The sequence below is a fragment of the Hemitrygon akajei genome, chromosome 7 (assembly GCF_048418815.1).
Source record: "Hemitrygon akajei chromosome 7, sHemAka1.3, whole genome shotgun sequence".
NCBI classification, from domain to species: domain Eukaryota; kingdom Metazoa; phylum Chordata; class Chondrichthyes; order Myliobatiformes; family Dasyatidae; genus Hemitrygon; species Hemitrygon akajei.
Genome location: NC_133130.1, coordinates 183,032,312 through 183,053,470, shown reverse-complemented (window position 1 = coordinate 183,053,470; position 21,159 = coordinate 183,032,312). Strand labels below are relative to the sequence as shown.

General features: G+C 38.7%; 1 protein-coding gene across 10 annotated transcripts in view; it reads right to left on the bottom strand.

Annotated features, from left to right (window-relative positions):
• Positions 1–21,159, bottom strand: part of kcnt1b (potassium sodium-activated channel subfamily T member 1b) — a 490,876-nt gene that overhangs the window by 286,637 nt on the left and 183,080 nt on the right. The window contains exon 1 of one of the 10 annotated variants that reach the window (XM_073052846.1): positions 10,429–10,727. The exons of the other annotated variants lie outside the window; for them this stretch is intronic. Within the exon in view, the coding sequence (XP_072908947.1) occupies positions 10,429–10,574 (146 nt within the window). The 5' untranslated portion in view covers positions 10,575–10,727. Of the gene's footprint in view, positions 1–10,428; positions 10,728–21,159 lie in introns of those variants that run through there. 10 annotated transcript variants of the gene reach the window in all.

The window sequence follows — 21,159 nt, the reverse complement described above, 5'->3', positions numbered from 1 at the left end:
TTTTTTTTACTAATCATAATTCTTCTGGATTCTTTATTCACATGGAACCTGTGGATCCCTATACTTTCTTGAAGGGATTCTGTCTTCATCCATAAAGGCAGGCATGAAATATTTGTTTAATTTCTCTGCCAGTTCCTTATTCCCAAATATTGCCCCCCATATAGCTTCTTCTGTCTTAGTATGTCAGACCTACATTAATCTTTTACTTTTACATATTCAGAAATGCTTTGTCTGTTTTTATACCTCTCGTTTGCCTAAAACACTGAATCATTATCAGCAAATTGGGTTCATTTAATCGAATTAATGTACAAAATAGATGAAAGACAAATGCACTCTTTGAGGGCTCTGTTATTATATCTTCAGCACAAAGCAAAAGAAAAAAATCAGATGGCATATCAATGACTTATGGACAATTTTCGTAAATAGGGCAGCAAAAGGGACAGCATATGAACAACACATAACAACAAGAAATTGAATTATTATAGCACCTTAAGATAGGAGAGCACACCACAGATGGAAATTCACAAACCAAGTGGAGATTACAAAGAAAAAACATCTAGGTTCCTGTTCTTTTTCAAGTGCTGTAAAGTATATAAAGAAACTGTAACAACCAACACACACAGCTCTAATAGGTTCACTACATGTTCAAATTCAACCACAGATTTTATACTAAACTCATTGTCAGTGGCTTTTGAATAAATGACCACTAACTCACAGCAAAGAAGGTCACAAATAAGCTACAAGGAGATTTTCCATTCCCATGGAATGTATCCGAGAAAGATTCAGTATCTTTAGTTCTTAGCTCAATTGGTTCTGCTCCAACCACGTCAGCAGATGTGGATTCAAGTTCCATTCCAGAGTCTTGAGCACATAATCTGGAATGCTGCTCTGCACTCTATCCAAAGCCTCCTTCTTATAATGTAGTGACCAGACTGCACACAAGCCCTTAAATACAGCCTAGGCAAAGTTTTATACATCGGCAACATGACTAACTTTTGTACTCAACAACATAATCACTGATGGCAAATGTGCTGTACGTCTTCTTTACTAGCTTCATAATTAGATTCTAGCTTCTTTACTAGATTCTGCAGATGCTGGAAATCTAGAGCAACATACACAAGATGCTGGAGGAACTCAGCAGGTCATGCTGAATGAGGTAACAACTCTCTCTCACTGCTCCCCCTCTGTGATCTATGTTGCACTTCAACTCTTCTACCATGTGTTCACTTAGGCTCGCTACCACAGCCACATATTCTTCCTGGGAACTTGTATTTGCTGCTATCTTGATCCACATGGAGTACATGCCGGTCCATGACCTTCTCTTCTGCTATGATGAAGCCACTCTCAGGTTGAAGCAGCAGCACTTTATATTCTGTCTCAGCAGTCTGAAACCTGATGGCATGAACATTGATTTCTCTGACTTCTGGTAATTTTCCCTTCCCTCTTCCCTCTTCTTCATTTCTCCACTCTAGTCCACCCTCCCACACCTCTTCTCCTGAGCTGCCTATCATCACCTCCTGGTGCCCCCCCCCCACCCTGTCCTTTTCTCCTCCTGTCCCCTCCTATTGGATTCCTTCTTCTCCAACCCTTTGTCTTTTCCACCTATCAACTCCCAGCTTTCAACTTCCTTTGCCCCTCCCCCTCCCCACCCACCTGGCTTCACTTATCACCTTCTAGTTTGTATTCCTTCCCTTCCATCCACCTTCTCATTCTGGCATCTTCTCCCTTCCATTCCAGTCCTGCTGAAGGGTCTGAGTCTGAAACACAGATTGTGTATTTGTTTCTGTAGATGCTGCCTGACTTGTTGAGTTCTTCCAGCATCTTGTGTGTTCTTTATCTTCTTTAATCACACTATTGACTTGCCCTGCTACTTTTAAGGAGATATGGATTTGCACCCCAAGATCCTTCTGTACATCATTGCTCTTAAGGGTCCTTCCATTTACTATACATTTCCACTTGCAGCTGACCTCCCAAAATGCATCACCTCACATTTGTCTAGATCAAACATTTCTCCACCCAGATTTCCAACTGATCGATATTTTGGTGCAATGTGTTGTGACTGTGTCTAAGTCACTGGAGAAAATGGGGAACCAGTGGATATGAAAGTTGATATTTATCAAGACCAACAGATATTCTTTCGGAGGTGCTCTTGGTAGAGTCCCACAAACTCAAAATACTGTACATCATATTCTTATACCCTTAAGATCAAATGTAACAGTAGGAGATTCAATACAATTTCAATAGTTACAATGACATTGTTTACTTCAATGCATATCAAGAGTACCATAGAACCACAGAACATTACAGCATAGAAGCAGGCCTTTTGGCCCTTCTTGGCTGTGCCGAACCATTTTTCTGCCTAGTCCCACTGACCTGCACCTGGGCCATATCCCTCCAAATGCCTCTCATCCATATACCTGTCCAAGTTTTTCTTAAATGTCAAAAGTGAGCCTGCATTCACCACTTCATCTGGCAGCTCATTCCACACTCCCACCACTCTCTGCATGAAGAAACTCCCCCTAATGATCCCTTTAAACTCTTCCCCCTTCACCCATGACCTCGAGTTTTTTCTCCCCTAGCCTCAGTGGAAAAAGCCTGCTTGCATTCACTCTATCTATACCCATCATAATTTTATACACCTCTATCAAATCACCACTCATTCTCCTACACTCCAGGGAATAAAGTCCTAACCTATTCAACTTTTCTCTGTAACTCAGTTTCTCAAGTCCCAGCAACATCCTTGTAAACCTTCTCTGCACTCTTTCAACCTTATTAATATCCTTCCTGTAAATAGGTGACCAAAACTGCACACAATACTCCAAATTCGGTCTCACCAATGTCTTATACAACCTCACCATAGGAGACACTTCTGAGACTACGTCCACATTAGACCGGATAAAATCTGTAACCAAAGCTTTTTCCTCTTCCTTTTGACCCTCCATTCACACTGCAATGGCGTTTTCCTCCCCTGAAATCAGAGCTTTTCTAAAACGCTCTCCAGAGTGTGTAAATTTGAAAATGCTGGTTGGGCAGTATAGTGTGTACGGGGTAACCGGAGCTTTTTAAAAACTCTGTCATGACACGCCAGAACAGATGGTGGAGGCAGCACGGCATTTCATTGTTTTCTTGAACGCAACCTCCAACACCACAACAGCAATGGCGGACGGCTTCATGCGTGTGTTATTTATTTTATTGTCTACATTAATAGCTTATTTGGAGTTAAACATAGCTTTCTACCTTGTACAGGCAGCATATCAACATACAAAAAGTTGAAAACTTTCTTGTGCTGTTGTTGTAGGTACTCTAGTTTTTGACCAATGGAAATAGCACAATGCTGCCACGGAAATGGAAATGGTATACCATTTCCTCTTCACTTGTTTTCTGTAGATGTGTTCTGCACATGCCCAGTAGGAGGAGATGCACCCAAATACCCGTTTTAATGTGGACGGAGGTATTTTCAAAAATGCCTGGTGTGGACGCCTATCGTTTTTACATGAAACCAGAATTTTCAAAAATTATCTGCTCTAGTGTGGACGTAGCCTGAATATTTTAATACCTTTGGCCAGACAAATTAATTGCAAGCTTGTTGAACTTGTTTACAATGGTGCAAGTTACTTAAACCCATTACCCAAATCCTGGACTGATGCAGGCCAATTAACACAACCCCATTGTCTTAACATTTGGCTGATGCATATGCAAAAGTTTCATGGTCACTATTTGGAGTCAAAGAGTCATAGAAAACTACAGCATGGAAACAAGCCTTTGGTCCATGTAGTTCATGCAGAACCATTTAAACTGCCTAGTCCCACTGATAATTAAATGACAATTAAACTTGAACTTCAATTTGGGTTTGTATTCTTCTTTGCCTTTCCTATTCAAGTGCCTGTGTAAATGTCTTAAACACAATGATTGTATCTGATTCCACCAACTCCTCTCAAAATTGTGCTCTACATATTAATCACTTTGTGTTTAACAAAACTTGCACCTCTGATCCCTTTTAAAAACTTTCCTCTCACCTTAAACCAATATCCTCTTGTTTTTGATACTCCATTATGAGAAAATAATTCAAATTATCAAAGAAATTGAATAATTTCCTGATAAGCATAAAGGTTTCTTGATACAGGGTCTTGGCTTGAAATGTGGACTGTTTATTTCCTAGATAGATGCCTGACCTGTTGAGTTCCTCCAGCATTTTGTGTATGTTGCAAGACACTTAATCTTCCCTTTGCTGATTGCCAACTGGATTTATATATGTTGCAAATCAGTTATCAGCAAGTTGACAAGAACAAGCTGTTTCTCTTTAAAAAGCAAAGATAAGAAAAATTAAGAAGCTACTGTTTTATACTGAGATATCTGGAGGCCCTGCAATATTTGGAATAATCTTATCTATAATGAACTTTGTATTTTCATCTCTCTGTCAGGCAATTAAAACAATGCTTTTAGAGAAGATGTATGCACATCAAGCTTCCTCAGTGGATTCAGTTGAATCTATTTTTATCTAATATGACAGGAATATGGCTAGCCTGTGTGCAAAGATGATTTCATATTCCACCAAATTTTGTTTCTTATTGAAGTTACCTGCAATTTATCTGATTTCAATAGTTTCTGCAGCTAAAGCAATAGAGGCTAAATATCTTTGAGATTTTTAGTGAATTAAACCATTAGCCAAAATGATGAATGTTACACTGATTTCAAAAGTTTCTTTTATTTTTGAACAGTGCTTATTAATCAACATCTTGCAGTATTTCAATGGCATTTTATTAAGCTCTTTTGTACATGCAGCCCATTGTAGGCACAAATATGAAAGGCTAGTCAGCACAGCCACTCATGCAGTGTTACTAATCTTGTTGTCTATTTATCCCTCAGATATATCTGGGGTAATTGAAGAGAAACACTGTTCATTGAAAGTAGAGCAGAACATTATAATTTCTGTTTCATCTAGATCAGCTAAATCAATTGACTATGGAGTGAAAGCCAGTTGTCTGTCAAATCTCTGTGTGCCAGTGGTAATGTATTTCAATATGAATAATGAAGAAGTAGTAAAAGGATTACTGTAACCACTGGGTATCATGAAATTCAAGGTAGGAATGGAAGAGTGCATATCCTTTTAGAGCCATACAGCATGGAAACAGGTGCTTGCTTCATCCATGCCAAGCATGACAGCTCATCCAAGCTAGTCTCATTTGCCATTGTTTGGCTCGTAAACTTCGAAACCTTTCCAATCCATGTACCTGTCCAACTGCCTTTTATAAGTCACTATTGAATCTGCCTCAACAACTTGCACTAGCAGCTGATTCCACATTCTGCAGATACCACCCTTCAGGTAAAAAAAAATTGCCAAAGTTCCTCTTAAATCTTTCCCCTTTCACCTTAAACCTATGTTCTCTTGTTCTTGATACCACAACTGCAGGAAAAAGACGGAGTGTGTTCACCCTATTTACCCCTTATTTTATATGTATACCTCCAAAATCACCTCTCAATCATCTATGCTCTAAGGAATAAATTCCAAACCTATCCAACCTCTCCCTATAACTCAGTCCCTCAACGTCAGCATTCTTATGATATTTTTCCTGCACTCCTTCCAGTCCAATAACATCCTTCCAACAGCAGGGCAAACAAAACTAAAAGCAATACTCCAAGTGTGACCTCACCAGCACACTATACAATCACACCATGAACTCCCATGGTGTCCTGACTTATGAAGGCCAGTGTGCCAAAAGCCTACTTTACCAGACTATCTACCTTTGACTCCACTAGCAGTGAATGCTGTTGTTGCACTCTGAGGTCCTTCTGTTCTAGGACCCTGCCTTTAACTGTGAAAGTCCTACCCGGATTTGATTTTCCAAATTTAACACCTCATGCTTATCAGAATTAAACTCCATTTGCAACTCTCAGCCCTTTACTCAGCTGATCAAGATGACCACATAATTTTTCATAACCTTCTTCATTACCCATTCAACACCTATTTAGTGTCATCTGCAAACTTACCAACTATGCTTTGTACATTCTTATCCAAACTGCTGATACAGATAATAACAATGGGATCGGCACCAAATTGGTGAGGTTTTGTTTGGTTTATTGCACCATAAGACCATAAAGTATAGGCCATGTCGCCCATCGAGTCTGCCCCACCATTTCATCATGCCTGATCCACTTCCCCCTCAACCCCAATTTCTTGCCTTCTCCCTATTACCCTTCATGCCCTGACTAATCAAGAACCTAGCAACCTTTACCTTAAATATACCCAATGTCTTAGCCTCCACAACCACCTGTAGTAACAAATACCACAGACTCACTACTCTCTGGCTAAAGAAATCCCTTTTCATCTCTGGTCTAAATAGGCTTCCCTCTATTCTGAGGTTGTGTCCTCTGGTCTTATGCTCCCACACCATAAGAAACATCCTCTCCACATCCACTCTATTGAGGCCCGTCAACAGTCAATAGGTTTCAATGAGGTCCCTCTCATTCTTCTGAATTACAGTGAGTACACGTGCAGAGCCATCAAATACTCGTCATATCAATCCCAGAATCATTTTTGTAAACCTCCTTTGAACCTTATCTAATGTCAACACAAAAACAGTAAAGAATATTCCAAAGGTAAATAAAAAGTGAATTACAAAGAACATTAGTGTTTGTAAATGAAGCATTTTGGGCACTTAATATCCATTTTCAGGACAAATCTAGTAAATTCAGAATTGGGTGAAACATTGCTCTATTTTGCACAAAGTCTTTCCATTCCATATCATTGACTCTAGATCACTTAGATCTGGACATGAAAACTAACTCTGTTTGGTAAATGACTGCAGCAATTTGCACATCTCATCCCAGAGGAGCTTCATCATGCAAATGTTTCATAGCAGGCCAAATAAATACTAGGACAATGACCAAAAACTTCCATAAGGAAGATAGAAAGACTTATGGAGGGAATTCCTTATGAAGCAATCAAAATTAGGGTGCACGAGAAACCAGAACGGGATTTGGCAGTATATTTAAGAATTTAAATACAAAAAGTAACATGGATGCTAACATTTAAAATAAAGGACAGAATATGATAGTTTTGTTCAATCAGATAAACAATGGCTATGAACAAAGGAACTATTAACATTTCAGGTCAAGTACCCATCAGAAATGAATGAGTTTAGATATAAAACATTTTTTGTGCAAACAAAGAGAGAAAGGAACAGAAAAGGTCAGTGATAGGGTGGGTGGGATGCAGGAGAGAATAACTGACAAAAGCGATGATCGTCAAAGGCAAAAATAATGGAACAAGTAAAGAAACAAAAATACTGGCTGTGGTAATGCCATTAAAAAATTCAATAACTTTATCTAAAGCTGAATTCAGTGCAATCCTACATCCAGACATCCTACTATTCAATCTTAAGTTGAACATTATCAGAACAAATTAAAGGGTGAGAGGCAAGAATGAAGCACTAAAGTAATGAGAAACTGTTGGCTTACTTCAGAGCTGTAATAATAGCATCAAAAGAGGGTAGAAATTACAAGTATGAAACCTCAAAAGTAAGGTCTGTAATGGAGTCAAGGGAAAAAAAAGCAGAGAGGTGATGGTCTCAGATTCAAACTACCAAGTCAAAAGATGCATACATGGATTCAGGGATAACTCCAGCATTATAGACAAGCAAGAAGTGTCCTAGTAACAATGGCAAATGGAGCTATAGGCCTGACAAATCTAAGAGCTAATGAATGATTAGATATCTAGAAGAATCACTATTACAGGTGTGTTTATAGAACTGAGAAACCAGACTTCAATCCATGGACTTCTGCACACCTTTTGATAAAGCAAAATAGCAGTATTTAACATGGGACAAGTCCAAGGTTCAAAAGTCACTTTTTCAAAAAAATACAATTCTCAATATTCTGACTAAAATCAATTACATCAAAAGAAATCTGACTCGTCTCCTATTGATGACTTTTTAAACATGATATTTTTTACAAAATGATTGATTGCTGTGTGTAATTCAATATCCAAGGATTTGAGAGTTGCTATATAACTATAAGATTTTAAACATACCTTGAACAATGATTCCCATATCCAACACCAATATATCCCCTCACCAAAGTCAATCACAATCCCCTGGATCTATACCAACCCAACCTCCAAGACCCCAGCCAGGTACCAAACGACTCCAAAGTCTGCCTACAATTTTCTATCAACACAAGAGATTCTGCAGATGCTGGAAACCCAGAATAACACACGCAAAATGCTGGAGGAACTCAGCTAGTCAGGCAGCATCTATACTAACTGCCCATTATGCCACTGGCATTTAGGGCAGCATTGAAGATCCTCCATCTCCAGCAGTGTTCAAGGCTTCCTTCATTATGTCAGTAGCTCCCTCGGTTTTCACTACTATCAGTCATGCAAGTCCTGAGTGGAGACTCAGAAATATCATCGGACTCAAGACATAGAAGGATTTTTCATTGCTAGTTCTGTAACAATTTTGTTTTACCAGTCAGGGTTGTTAGCCCTGAGCTGAAGAAGCCCTGGAGGGCCAGTGAACTACTCTTAGCCTGTCCTCTACCCTTTGCCATACCTGTTTGGCATGGGTGACCCTACCAAGATCCAAAGCATAAAGCCCTGACTCCAGCCAGCATAGCTCACGGAGGCACATGAACCCCCAAGCCACAACATGGCTGTGGTTCTCTTGGAGGAGGCAGCATCTATGGAAAGGAATAAACAGTTGATATTTTGGGCCAAGACCTCTCATCCTTTATCTATGCCTACTCATCTGTATACCCTAAACACATTTCCTGTCACTTATGAACTAAGCATACTAACCCACTTCTTTCCCTTTGCAAGTTCCACAAGAGCTGAACAAAGAACTACTTTTCACATATTAATTGTGCAAGGTCTTTCTGTGCTGCAGCCTCACACAAGAAAATCCTGATTGCCTGTGAATGGCATTACATTAATGGATCTTTCATGGTAGCAAAGAATTTCCAAACTATCATTCTTTGCAAGGTTCTCAAAAACTGGACTGTTGTTCAGTTTTTCCTAACTTCTATCTTTAAAATCTACTTGACATTACTTCATCACCTTTATTATTACTTCATCGCGATCCTCGGCAGTGTCTTGCACAATGGCCTTGCCTTGTCATCATGTTTCTTATTGAAATTAGACACGATAAATTTACCAAGAAAAAAGTTCAATACTCACTGTGACATTAAATGAAATCAAATTATGACATTTTCCACTTAAAAAAATTAAGAACGGATAGAAATTGCACCACTGCATCTTCATTTTACAATATGAATTTACAATGCCCGCGTTACACTGGCAGAGAAAAATTGAAAAGAAAAATTCATGTAACTATATGAAAATTAACATAATGTTGCTTATAATACATCAGTAGGATAGAAAAACAAATCAACAACATGAACCATCTGAAACCAAGGTGCCAAGTTGACTCTTTCCAACTCACAATTCAGGTTACCACATACAATTCCCCACTTCCAAATCAAAACATTGACTCCTTCACTTTACAGTATTAAGCTATCCACTGAGCAGAAAGTTATGACATAGTAAGCCAGGCTCTACACAGGTTCCTGATCACAATTTAAGGCTTACTATATGGTAGAACATTCAATGAAAGGAAGTGACAGAAGTGATATTATAAACATCACCTGTACAACCCGAGGATAACATAATCTTACATTCTGGCATAGATCATCAAAAGGAAGTGAAAGACCAAGTTGAATGATGAATAAGATGTATGTAATTCACAGTAATTTGTTTTTATTCTACAAGTTCTATTGGAGCATATATTAAGAATGTTGCAACATGGCTCTGTCAAACTTTTATTAAAATGATTTCAGCCACATAACAATATAATGTGGAAGTAGAAATTGCTCAGGAATACCTCCCTTTCCCCGACCACATAAAATTTGAAATAACCATGTAAACTAAAATTCAACATGAAAGTTGGAATGTCAAAAATATACTGAACGATTACTCTGGTCATACACAGCTATAATGACAATATTGAATTAACAAGCGGAGATCTAGCTGCAGTGAACACGTGCAACATGCAGATTACGAGTGAAACAATATATTCTCTATTGCTCAAATTTATCAAAAGCTAATGTCACCGAAAGCACCCATGGCTATCTGCCGAACCCAATATTCAATTGGAAAGCAGTATTATCAATGTATAAAATCTGTAAAAACAAATCAATAGTTGCTTACTATCAAACTGGTTATTGATCTTTCATTCAAGGTACGAAATACATAAAGAATAGAAGCCCTGTTCTTAAACACTCCCTGCCTCTAGTTGAGTATGCAAATAGAGAAACTCGTCTTCTCAAAACCACTGAAAGCACCACATTGTCATTTAAACTAGTTTCATGCACTGGGTTTTCATCCTATCCATAGCAGAGATCTTGGTGAATATCTCTGAACAGAAACTGCAGTACCTTGGTCCGTAGTCACTCCCTAAAGATCCCATTCTCCGGGGAGGTTTGGGAGAAGTGTTTACATTTACATTCTTGGCGTTCTGTGTGCTTGCTTTCATCACTGCCTCTGGCTCTGAAGAAGAAGGTTTCAGTTTTGTTCCTGCCATCTTTCAGACTGCATAGAGTTCTCTCCAATTAATTTTGCCCATTGACATCCACAGCAGTTATTGCTCTGCATAAAACACTGCAGGCAGCTACCACCTGGCCTTACATCCATACGCCTCTCCCTCCGCTTGAAAGTGGAATCGTCCTAATCACCAGTTTTTTTTCCGTCGGTCTTCACGATGTAAGGAATAAGAAGGAATGCAAAATCTTGGTGTTGCTAGTTATTATGACAACAGCAGCCAGCAACAGGGAATGAAGTATTCGACAAACACGACGGGCGAGGAGCACGTGAAACGCTACGGAACCGTTTCTATTGTCCACGGGCTGTTAGTGTAGGTGGAGAATTTTGTCCCATCGATACAATTAAAGTTACAAAAGCAAGGTGCGTGCAAAAAAAAGTATGTAGCAATGTGTGCCCTTTTCACTTAAATCATATACATAACATAAATTGTCGCTGTAGGCACAAGCACCTTCATGCCAGTGGGGAGAAAGAACCGTTACCGGACCCATTTCCGTTCACGTATCTAAAGAATTTTACCGACCAGTTCATGATACTGGGTCATTCTAAAGCACTTTAGTCGTCAAATACTGATTATGATTTACAAAACCCTGCCGAAAATCTGAAGAACAGGTGGCCATAAAAAGCAGCGTGATTATGACCAATGATCTGTTCGAGCCATATTAGTTTTGGGCTCATGTTGGCCAGAAAACTTGGGAAAAAATCCTTACTATTGAACTGGAGCGTCATCCTACATGTAATCACGTTCCTGACGGAGGCAAATGGACATGCAATAAGACTCAAAATATACTGTCCACACATTACCCACATTGAGAAAAATAAAAATCCCATGGTTAAAAGCCACTGAGCAATGATAGTTTAATCATAAATTAAAATGTTAATTTATTATGATATACATTTTTCAAATCTTACATAAATTGTACTGGTTTATTGTATATGTACATCAAGTATTTTTTGTGATATGGTGCAACTCAAACTACCTGCGTCTCAATATCACCAAGACCAAGGAGATGGTGGTGGACTTTAGGAGATCTAGGCCTCATATGGAGCCAGTGATCATTAATGGAGAATGTGTGGAGCAGGTTAAGACCTACAAGTATCTGGGAGTACAGTTAGACGAGAAGCTAGACTGGACTGCCAACACAGATGCCTTGTGCAGGAAGGCACAGAGTCAACTGTACTTCCTAAGAAGGTTGGCGTCATTCAATGTCTGTAGTGAGATGCTGAAGATGTTCTATAGGTCAGTTGTGGAGAGCGCCCTCTTCTTTGTGGTGGCGTGTTGGGGAGGAAGCATTAAGAAGAGGGACGCCTCACGTCTTAATAAGCTGGTAAGGAAGGCGGGCTCTGTCGTGGGCAAAGTACTGGAGAGTTTAACATCGGTAGCTGAGCAAAGGGCGCTGAGTAGGCTACGGTCAATTATAGATAACTCTGAACATCCTCTACATAGCACCATCCAGAGACAGAGAAGCAGTTTCAGCGACAGGTTACTATCGATGCAATGCTCCTCAGACAGAATGAAGAGGTCAATACTCCCCAATGCCATTAGGCTTTACAATTCTACCGCCAGGACTTAAGAACTTTTTAAAAGCTATTATTAATGCTTTTTGAGATAGTGATTTAGATGCATATCATATTTTTTACTGAGTTAAGTATTGTATGTAATTAGTTTTGCTACAACAAGTGTATGGGACATTGGAAAAAAAAGTTGAATTTCCCCATGGGGATGAATAAAGTATCTATCTATCTATCTATTTAGGATTGAATTCATTAGATCAAATGCCAAGTTTATTTTTTCTATATAGAGATAGAGCACAATAACATCCATTCTGGCCCAACAACCACAGGAGCCAAATTATATCTGTGTGACTAATTAACTTTATCCTGCAAGTCTTTCAAATATGGGAGGAAACCAGAGTACCCAGAGGAAACCCACATGATTACAAAGTGAACATACAAAATTCTTACATGCAGCAGTGGGTATTGAACCTAGGTCACTGCCATAGAATATAACGTTACACTAACACCATGCTATTGTGCCTACCCCGCCCCCACTCCGAACTTCGTGTTTTTGAATGTTTGGCTCTGAAGTAAATAATTCAAAAAAGGTGTTCAGTTCTGGTTATACCTTCCCCATCAGGAATGGAATGGAAAACATTTTATTAGGGAATTACAAGAGTAGATATTCAGAGATTTCTCTCTTCAGATTGCAGCAAAAATAGAATTTATTCAGGCTATTGTAAAACTGCAGAAATATATTTGTGAGAAATACACTGGAAACCCAGCTCAGGCAACACTACTCTAGGAATAAAATCAGAGCAATCCTGTATTACAGGATAATGATATCATTAGGTCTGATAAATCAGCCTGAAAAAGTGTTGGCTCTACTTCCCAACTTGTGTTCAGTTCTTGTCATCACATTTTAAGATGCAAGGCCTTGGAAAGAACACCATTCTATAACATTCCTCTACAGCTGCGCAAACCAGGAAATGCTCAGGAAATTTTTACATGGCCTGAAAAATGTGGGGCACTTTAATAAAACTTTATATAAAAGAAAATTCTGGCTGCATGGCAACAAAGGCTACATGTGTGGGAGCATTTCAGCTACTGTGCGGCCATGCACCTGTGCAGCTTGGAGGGAACAGTGTCATTCTAGTTAATTTGTTTTCTTCATTTATGACAATGTATTTGCAATAAAGGATTTCAGCAAGGTGAAACACTGGATATTTTTCCCTTTGAGCTGAGAAGATTAAGGGGAAATTTCATGAATGTACTTAAATCTCAAATAGTTCCTACAGAATATATCAGGAAAATCAAAGTGTTTACTGTGGCAGAGTGCCTGGCACAAGTAGACAGGGATTTAACATTATTAGTAAAGAAAAATGAAGCAACATTAGGGATGGTAAGATATTTGGTGAGTTTTCATGATCTGAACATGTTGCTTTAAAAGTTACTGGAAACAGATTCCACAGGAAATTGGATAAACTTCTGAAGACAAAAGAATTACAGACTTACGGGAAAGAGTTTGGAGTTGAACCTATTTTTGGTTCATTTATAGGGCTGGCAAAGGTAAAATGGTGTGCGTTGCAAAATGGACCAAATGGTTTGTTCATAGCAACACATACAAAAAATACTGCCCAGCAGCCCAAGCAACATCTATGGAGAATAGTACAGTTGACGTTTCAAGCTGAGACCCTTCATTAGGGCTGGAGAAATCTGCATCTGCAGATTTTCTCTTGTTTGGGCTTGTTCATAGTCTATGATTCTATCAAATATGTACAGAATGAAAGAGAGGTCAGGGCATCAGCACAATACAAAGTAAACAAATAACTGCATTGAAGTTAGACATAGTAAATGAGGCTTTTTATGTAATCCATTAATGTTCTCTGAGCAAGACAGACAACAGGAAATGAATTTAGTTCCATGATCTAATTTCAGTTCTGACAATACTGTTAAATAAACACTGAGGCTTGCCTCATTCTGAACAGAGATCTTATTAAGTAGGAAAATTACCCTTCGTATCTTTATACAACAAATTATTCATTCTGATTGATTTGCACAAGACTAATATCAAATGATAGTAAATAAATAATCACTTATATAGTGCCCTCCACACTCTCACGATCAGCTTCACAATCAACACAGTTATTATATAACCAATTTAAGCACAGCAAGATTCCACAAAAAATGTGGTGAGACACTGGGAGACAATCTTTATTGGTGTTGATTCTGGTCTTATGACAAAATTAGTCTTTCACATCTAGCTGAATAGGCAGAGTAGGTCAATTGGATTGCTACAGCCACATGCAGTTTAATAGTCCCATTGCCTTAGTATATAAGAATACATGACAAAAGAAGGAATAGGATATGCTGTTGTTTAGAGCTTCCCAAAGAAACATAAAAATATAATTGTTTTGACGTCAGACAATTGTAGGCTAGAGACTGCTCTGGTTCTTTACATGCACGTTATTTGCATTATGGGAATATTGTATATTTAATGCATTTTTATCAATAAACAATGCACTGTTCTTGCAGCTTATGTCATTAAGTATTGGATATTTTTAGTTAAAACTACAAGTTTTGCCCAATTTGCAGTGCCAAACTGGAACCAATCAGATTTCACTTCCTTTGAAAAACACGCAGCACATGGCATCTACAAGCCATCAATACCAAATTACATCCTGTGAAATGCATGTACTGTAGCTGAGATCAGGTGAGAAACTGATCAGAGTGATTAAGATACGATTAACCCCTTTGTGATTCAACACTCCATTGATGGTGTCTATATTCACACATGGAGAATGTTCTGGTGAATTTGTCAAGCATCCTTTCACTCCAGCATGATCTCAAAAGGAAGAAAGCTGATAGTTTCAGAAATTTAGAATATCCTAAAGTGTTTTCCAATCAATTTCATAACTTCAAAGTTAACTGCTCTGTGATCAATCTATAAATAAGCTCCAATGAAACTGTATCTTGAAAGTAATCACATAATTTTTTAGTGATGTTCATTGAGGAATAATTACTAACCAGGACAGAGACAGTCCTGCTGCTTTTATTTTATATATATTACTATGGGATGTAGATCTCAGAGAGCTGGGCTTAAGCTTATTCAAAAGCTGGCACCTCCAATATGTAAAACTTCACCGACATGGAGCTTCCTGACTAGATTTGATTCTCAGTTTTATCTGTGGGAGGAAATTAACTGTTGATGTTCTGGGTCAAAACCCTGCACAACTGAGAGTGAAGAGGGCAGAAGATACAAAAGATTGAAAATACATTCCGTCAGATTCAAGAACAGCTTCTACTCTGCTGTTATCAGACTCCTGAACAGACCTCTCATATGAAAATGTTATTGATACAAAAAGTATATTGTTTATCCTTCAAAATGCATCAAATGAATAATATTCATAAAATGTAAATGATGTGCATACAAATCATTATTGGTATTGGTTTATTATTGTCACATCTCCTCTCTTTATTTTTAAGTGCTGGTGCAAGATCTTGACTCATTCTTCCTTCCCAACCACCCCCCACCCCACACACACAAAAATGCTGCATGACCCACTAAGTTCCTCATGGACTGTGGCGCTAAATTCCATAATCTGGAGCTTTATGCGTCTAGTTTTGATTCTCTTTAGTGCCGCCTAACAGGAAAGAGGCAAAAATAAGTATTTTTAATGCAGCATAAGACATGACAGAAGAATCAGTGCTGGAGCCTCAACATATAACAATTTATGTAAAATAAAAAGATGAAATTTCCAAAGGTGTGGTTGCTAAATTTTCAGAAGACGTAAAGTTTGGTAAGAAAATATGCAGGAGAAAGATTGTAAAGATGCTCCAAAGGAATATGGACAAGCTAAGCAAATAGGCAAAGCTCTAGTCGATGTATTATAATGTGGGTAAATATTAAATTGCTCCATTTTCGAAGGAAGAATGAGAGATTGCAGAGAGCTGAGCTACAGAGGACTCCAAGCTTTCTAGTGCCTAACCTGCAAAGGCAGGTACAGCTGGTAATGAGCTATGCAAATATAATGTGTTTTATTTTAATGCAAGCAGAGCTTCTACTTCAGTTACATAAATTGGTGTAAACCACATATAGAATTAGTCTATTTAAGGAAGGATGTTAATGCATTGGAAACAGTTCAAAAGTATTTACTCAGTAATAACTGGAATTAGCAGACTGTCATGAGAAAACTTTTGAAAGTCGAGACATGTGTCTCGAGTTAACATTGACAGGTGACTTCAGTGAAATATACAAGAGCCTAAGGGGTTTTGACTGGGTGGATACGGGACTGAGTATCGGAAAACATGCATTCTTTAGTTTTAGCTTCTTGTGAAAGCTGTTAAAGCTAGAAATCACAATATAATAATGAGGGGTTGCCTACTTACAATGGAGATGAAATAAAATACTTTCTCTCTGGGAAAAGAGAATCTGCAACACACACAAACTGCTGGAGGAACTCAGCAGGCAGGCAGCATCTATGGAAAAGAGTAAACAGTCGACTTTTCGGGCCGAGACCCTTCAGCAGAACTGGGGGGAAAAGCTGAGGAGTAGATTTAAAAGGTGGGGGAGGGGAGAGAGAACCACCAGGAGATAGGTGAAACCTGGAGAAGGAGGGATGAAGTAAAGAGCTGGGAAGTTGATTGGTGAGATAAGGTGAGAGAGGGAAAAGGGGATAGGAAATGGAGAGGGAGGGACAGTGTTGGGGGGTATTATTGGAAATTTGAGAAATCAATGTTCATGCCATCAGGTTGGAGGCTACCCAAATGGAATATAAGGTGTTGTACCTCCAGCCTAAGTGTGGCCTCATCACAACAGAGATGAGCATATCAGAATGGGAACGAGAAGTGGAATTAAAATGGGCAGCTATGGGAAATCCCGCTTATTCTGACGAAGCGTAGATGCTCAGTGAAGCAGTCTCTCTATCAGAGAATCTCTAATACATTTTTCCTCAAAGAGAAGCGGAAGCAAGGTCTTTTTTAAAGAATCAGAAGTAGATAGACTCTTGATAGAGAATAAAAGATAACCCTGAGTAGATGACAATAAAGAATTAAAGTTACAATCAAATCAGTCTTGATCTTTGCAAACAATGAAGTCATCTGCTCCCAATTCAAATTCATTAGTTACCTGACCAGAGTTGAAACTAGAACCTTTTGACTCAGAGGTGAATGTGCTACCGGTTGAACAATTAGAAGACATGGAAGCAATAAAAAAGTATGTTCAAGTCATGACAATGATTCCAAAAAAAAAGTAAAATTCTGTTAAAGTTGAAGATGTGAAATAGAAATACCAAAGACTAGACAACAGATGTTGCTGGAGAACTTCTGACTAGGAAAATGTAATGTATTTAAAAGCTCCAAATTGAGCCAACAAAAGTAAACTTGTCACATTTGAAATTGGTGAATATTTAGCTAGACTCCTGCCTCTTGTATAGGTATTGGAGGGCGGCAGCAGCATTCCTGCTGAATGTTTATAATCACATCTGTAAATTTTCACCTTTGCTGTCATTAGCCCACTCTTTTCCACCCATTAGTAAAAAATGACAAGATCTTCAGCTTGTATCTCAATTAATTTGAATCTGCAACACTGTTTTTCACTGTACTCATTTTTCTTTGCAGAGGTGTGCATGTGTTTATGATCCTTCAGTGCAATGTGACACATGTACTAGGAGATTTTATTCTGTATTACTCAATGCAGAAAGGAGGAGGATGCACCTGAGAGATATTATATATTATGGGGTAAGTTTTTTTACACAGAGGGTTGTGAGTGCCTGGAATGACTTGCCAGGGATGGTGGTGGAGGCTAAAACATTAGGAGTATTTAAGAGCCTCTTGGACAGGCACATGGATGAAAGAAAAATGAAGGGTTATGGAGGTAGTGTAGGTTTAGTACTTTTTTTAAGGATTATATGGGTCGGCACAACATGGAGGGCTGAAAGCCCTGTACTGTGCTGTAGTGTTCTATGGTTCTATGAAGGTGTTTGATTGTAAAGGAATAGAGATGTTTCCACTTAAGAGGGCAGTCAGAATTAGGGCTCATATATACACTGTATGGAGAAATCACCAGAACTTTTTTTGTCTAAGAGGGGGTTAGAATGCGGAATGGCTGATGCAATTGGTATAGGTATAGTTCAGGATAAGTACATGACAGAATACAATGTTGAAATATGTCGATGAATTAGCAAAACCAAAGGAGGTTTATCTGAATTATTCACTGACCTAGAGCTGTTTCTATGCTCTAAACTCTAATCAGAGAATCAAACAAATGTGTAAATAATGGAATACTTGCTCTTTCTCTTTTCATCAAAGATAGTGTCATAACTAGTTACAGAGCTAAGGTAGTCAGTCACCTATTTTTATTTTCCTTTCTCACTACCAGTACTCGGTACAATTTAAGCAGATTGTTTAATAAATATAATCTGGAATTGTTCAGGATAACAACAAACTATGAGTAATGGATAATAAAGAACAGGAAAATGATAAAGGAATTTATTTCCCAGCACTCATGATTCTACTATTAGAATTTAGAGTGCTGGGAGGACATCAGGGAAAATTAGAAAGGAGACATGGAGATGAATATCTTTTAGATTTGCATGAGTGGTTTTAGGAGATAATTCATTTAGACAAATTAATACATGTGATGACACCACTGTTGTTGGCCAAATCAAAGGTGCTGACGAATCAGCAGATAGGAAGGAGATTAAAAATCTGGCTGAATGGTGCTGCATTAACAACCTCTCACTCAATGCCACCAAAACCTGAGAGCTGATTATTGACTGTGGCAGAAGGAAACTAGAGATCTATGAGCCACTCCTAATTTATAATCAGGTTTAATATCACTGGCATATGTCATGAAATGTGTTGTTTTGTGGTAGCAGTACAATACAGAATATTTAAAATTATAATTTACAATAGGAAATATATATATATATATATATATATCAGAATAACAAATCAAGTAAGTAGTGCAAAAAGTGAGCAAAAAATACTGAGGTAGTGTTCATGGGTTCAGATATCTGATGGTGGATGGGAAGAAGCTTTTCCTGTCTCCCCTCAGGTTCCTGTCTCTCCTCCTTGATGGTAGCAATGAGAAGAGTGCAAGCCCTGGGTGACGAGGGTTCATAATGATAGATGCCACCTTCTTGAGGCATCACCTTTTGCAGGTGTCCTTGATGCTGGGGACGCTAGTGCCCATGATGGAAATGGCTGAGATTACAATTTTCTGCAACTTTTTCTGACCATCCAGATGGTGATGCAAGAGTTAGAATGGTCTGCATGGTACACCTGTAGAAATTTGCAGGAGTCTTTGGTGACATACCAAATCTTCTCAAACTCACAATGAAATATAGCTGCTTTGTGCCTTAATTCCATCAATATGTTGGACCCGGGATAGATCTTCAGAGATGTTGACATCCAGGAACTTGAAAATGCTCACCCTTTCTACTGCTGAACCCTCAGTGAAGGCTGGTATGTCTTCCCTCGACTTCCCCTTCCTGAAGTCCACAATCAATTCCTGGTCTTACTGATGTTGAGTGCAAGGTTAGTTTGCAACACCACTCAACCAGCTGATCTAACTTGCTCTTGTACACCTCCTAATCACCATCTGAAATTCTGCAACAATAGTTATGTCATCAGCAAATTTATAGTTGGTATTTGAGCTGTGCTAGCCACACAATTGAGTGTAGAGAGAGTAAAGCAATGGGCTAAACACACATCCCAAAGGTGTGCCAGTGTTCAATGTTACCAAGGAGATGTCATTTACAATCCACACAAACTGTAGTCTCCTGGTGAAGAAGTCAAGGACCCAGTTGCAGTGGGAAGAATAGTGGCCCAGTTTTGGATCAGAAGCAGAGAGAGGCACCACTTTAAATTCCTTGCCTTTAACATTTTAGTGGATCTGTCCTGGGTCAACACCTAACTGCCATTTCAAAGAAGGCAAGCCAGTGTTTCTACTTTCTTAGAAGTTTGCAAAGATTCAGCATGCAATCTAATTCTATAGATGTGTGGTGGAGAGTATACTGACTGTTGCATCTCAGCCTGGTATGGGAACACCAATGTCCTTGAATAGAAGATCCTACAAAAGTAGTGGATACAGCCCAGTCCATCATAGGTAAAGCCCTTGCCGCTGTTGAGAGCATCTACAAGGAGAGCTGCTGCAGCAAAGCAGCTTCCATCATCAAGGAACCTCAGCATCCAGGTCATGCTCTCTTCTCACTGCTACAATCAAGGAGGAGATACAAAGCCTAATGTCCCAAACCACCAACTTCAGGAACAACTACTTCCCCTTAATCATCAGTCTCGAACCAGAGGGGTAACTTCACTCACCCCAACACTGCACTGGTTCCACCATATATAAATTTGCTTTCAAGGTCGCTTCAACTCATAGCATTGATATTTATGGCTTATTTGTTTATTTATTATTATATTTTTCTGCTTATGCATTCTTCTTTGCATTTCTTTGTATTTACCATGAATGCCCACATGATACAGGTTGAGAACCCATCATCCGAAATTCCAAAATCCAAAAACCTTTGAAATCTGGTTTTTATTTTTGAGCAATGACATGATGTCACAAATGGAAAACACCATAAGGTGCAGGGAAGGTCTCTGCGCAACACAAACAGTTCCGAGAAGTGATCTCACATATGTAATGAACAGAAGTTAAAGAAAAATAAAAAAACACTGCATAAAGTGAAAAATGAAGATCTCGATTGTGTATTGACTAAGTGGATGCATCAGCGTCAGTGAACATATACCACTTAATGGTATGCTGATCATGACGAACTGAAAATTGAAGGTAATTGTGAATGTTTGTAGGCTGGTTGCAGAAATTTAAGAAAAGGCATGGCATTAAATTTTTAAAAATTTGTGATAAAGCATCTGCTGATCATGAAGCAACAGAGACATTCATTGATGAGTTTGCGAAGATCATTGCTGATAATAAGCTAACACGCGAATGGCTGCATCAGTACACACGTATGATGAACAAGTGTAAGACAAAAACTTCTTACCAATAGCACATAGATTCAGAGTTGGGAATGATGGCAATATCAAACAACCACTGACTGTTC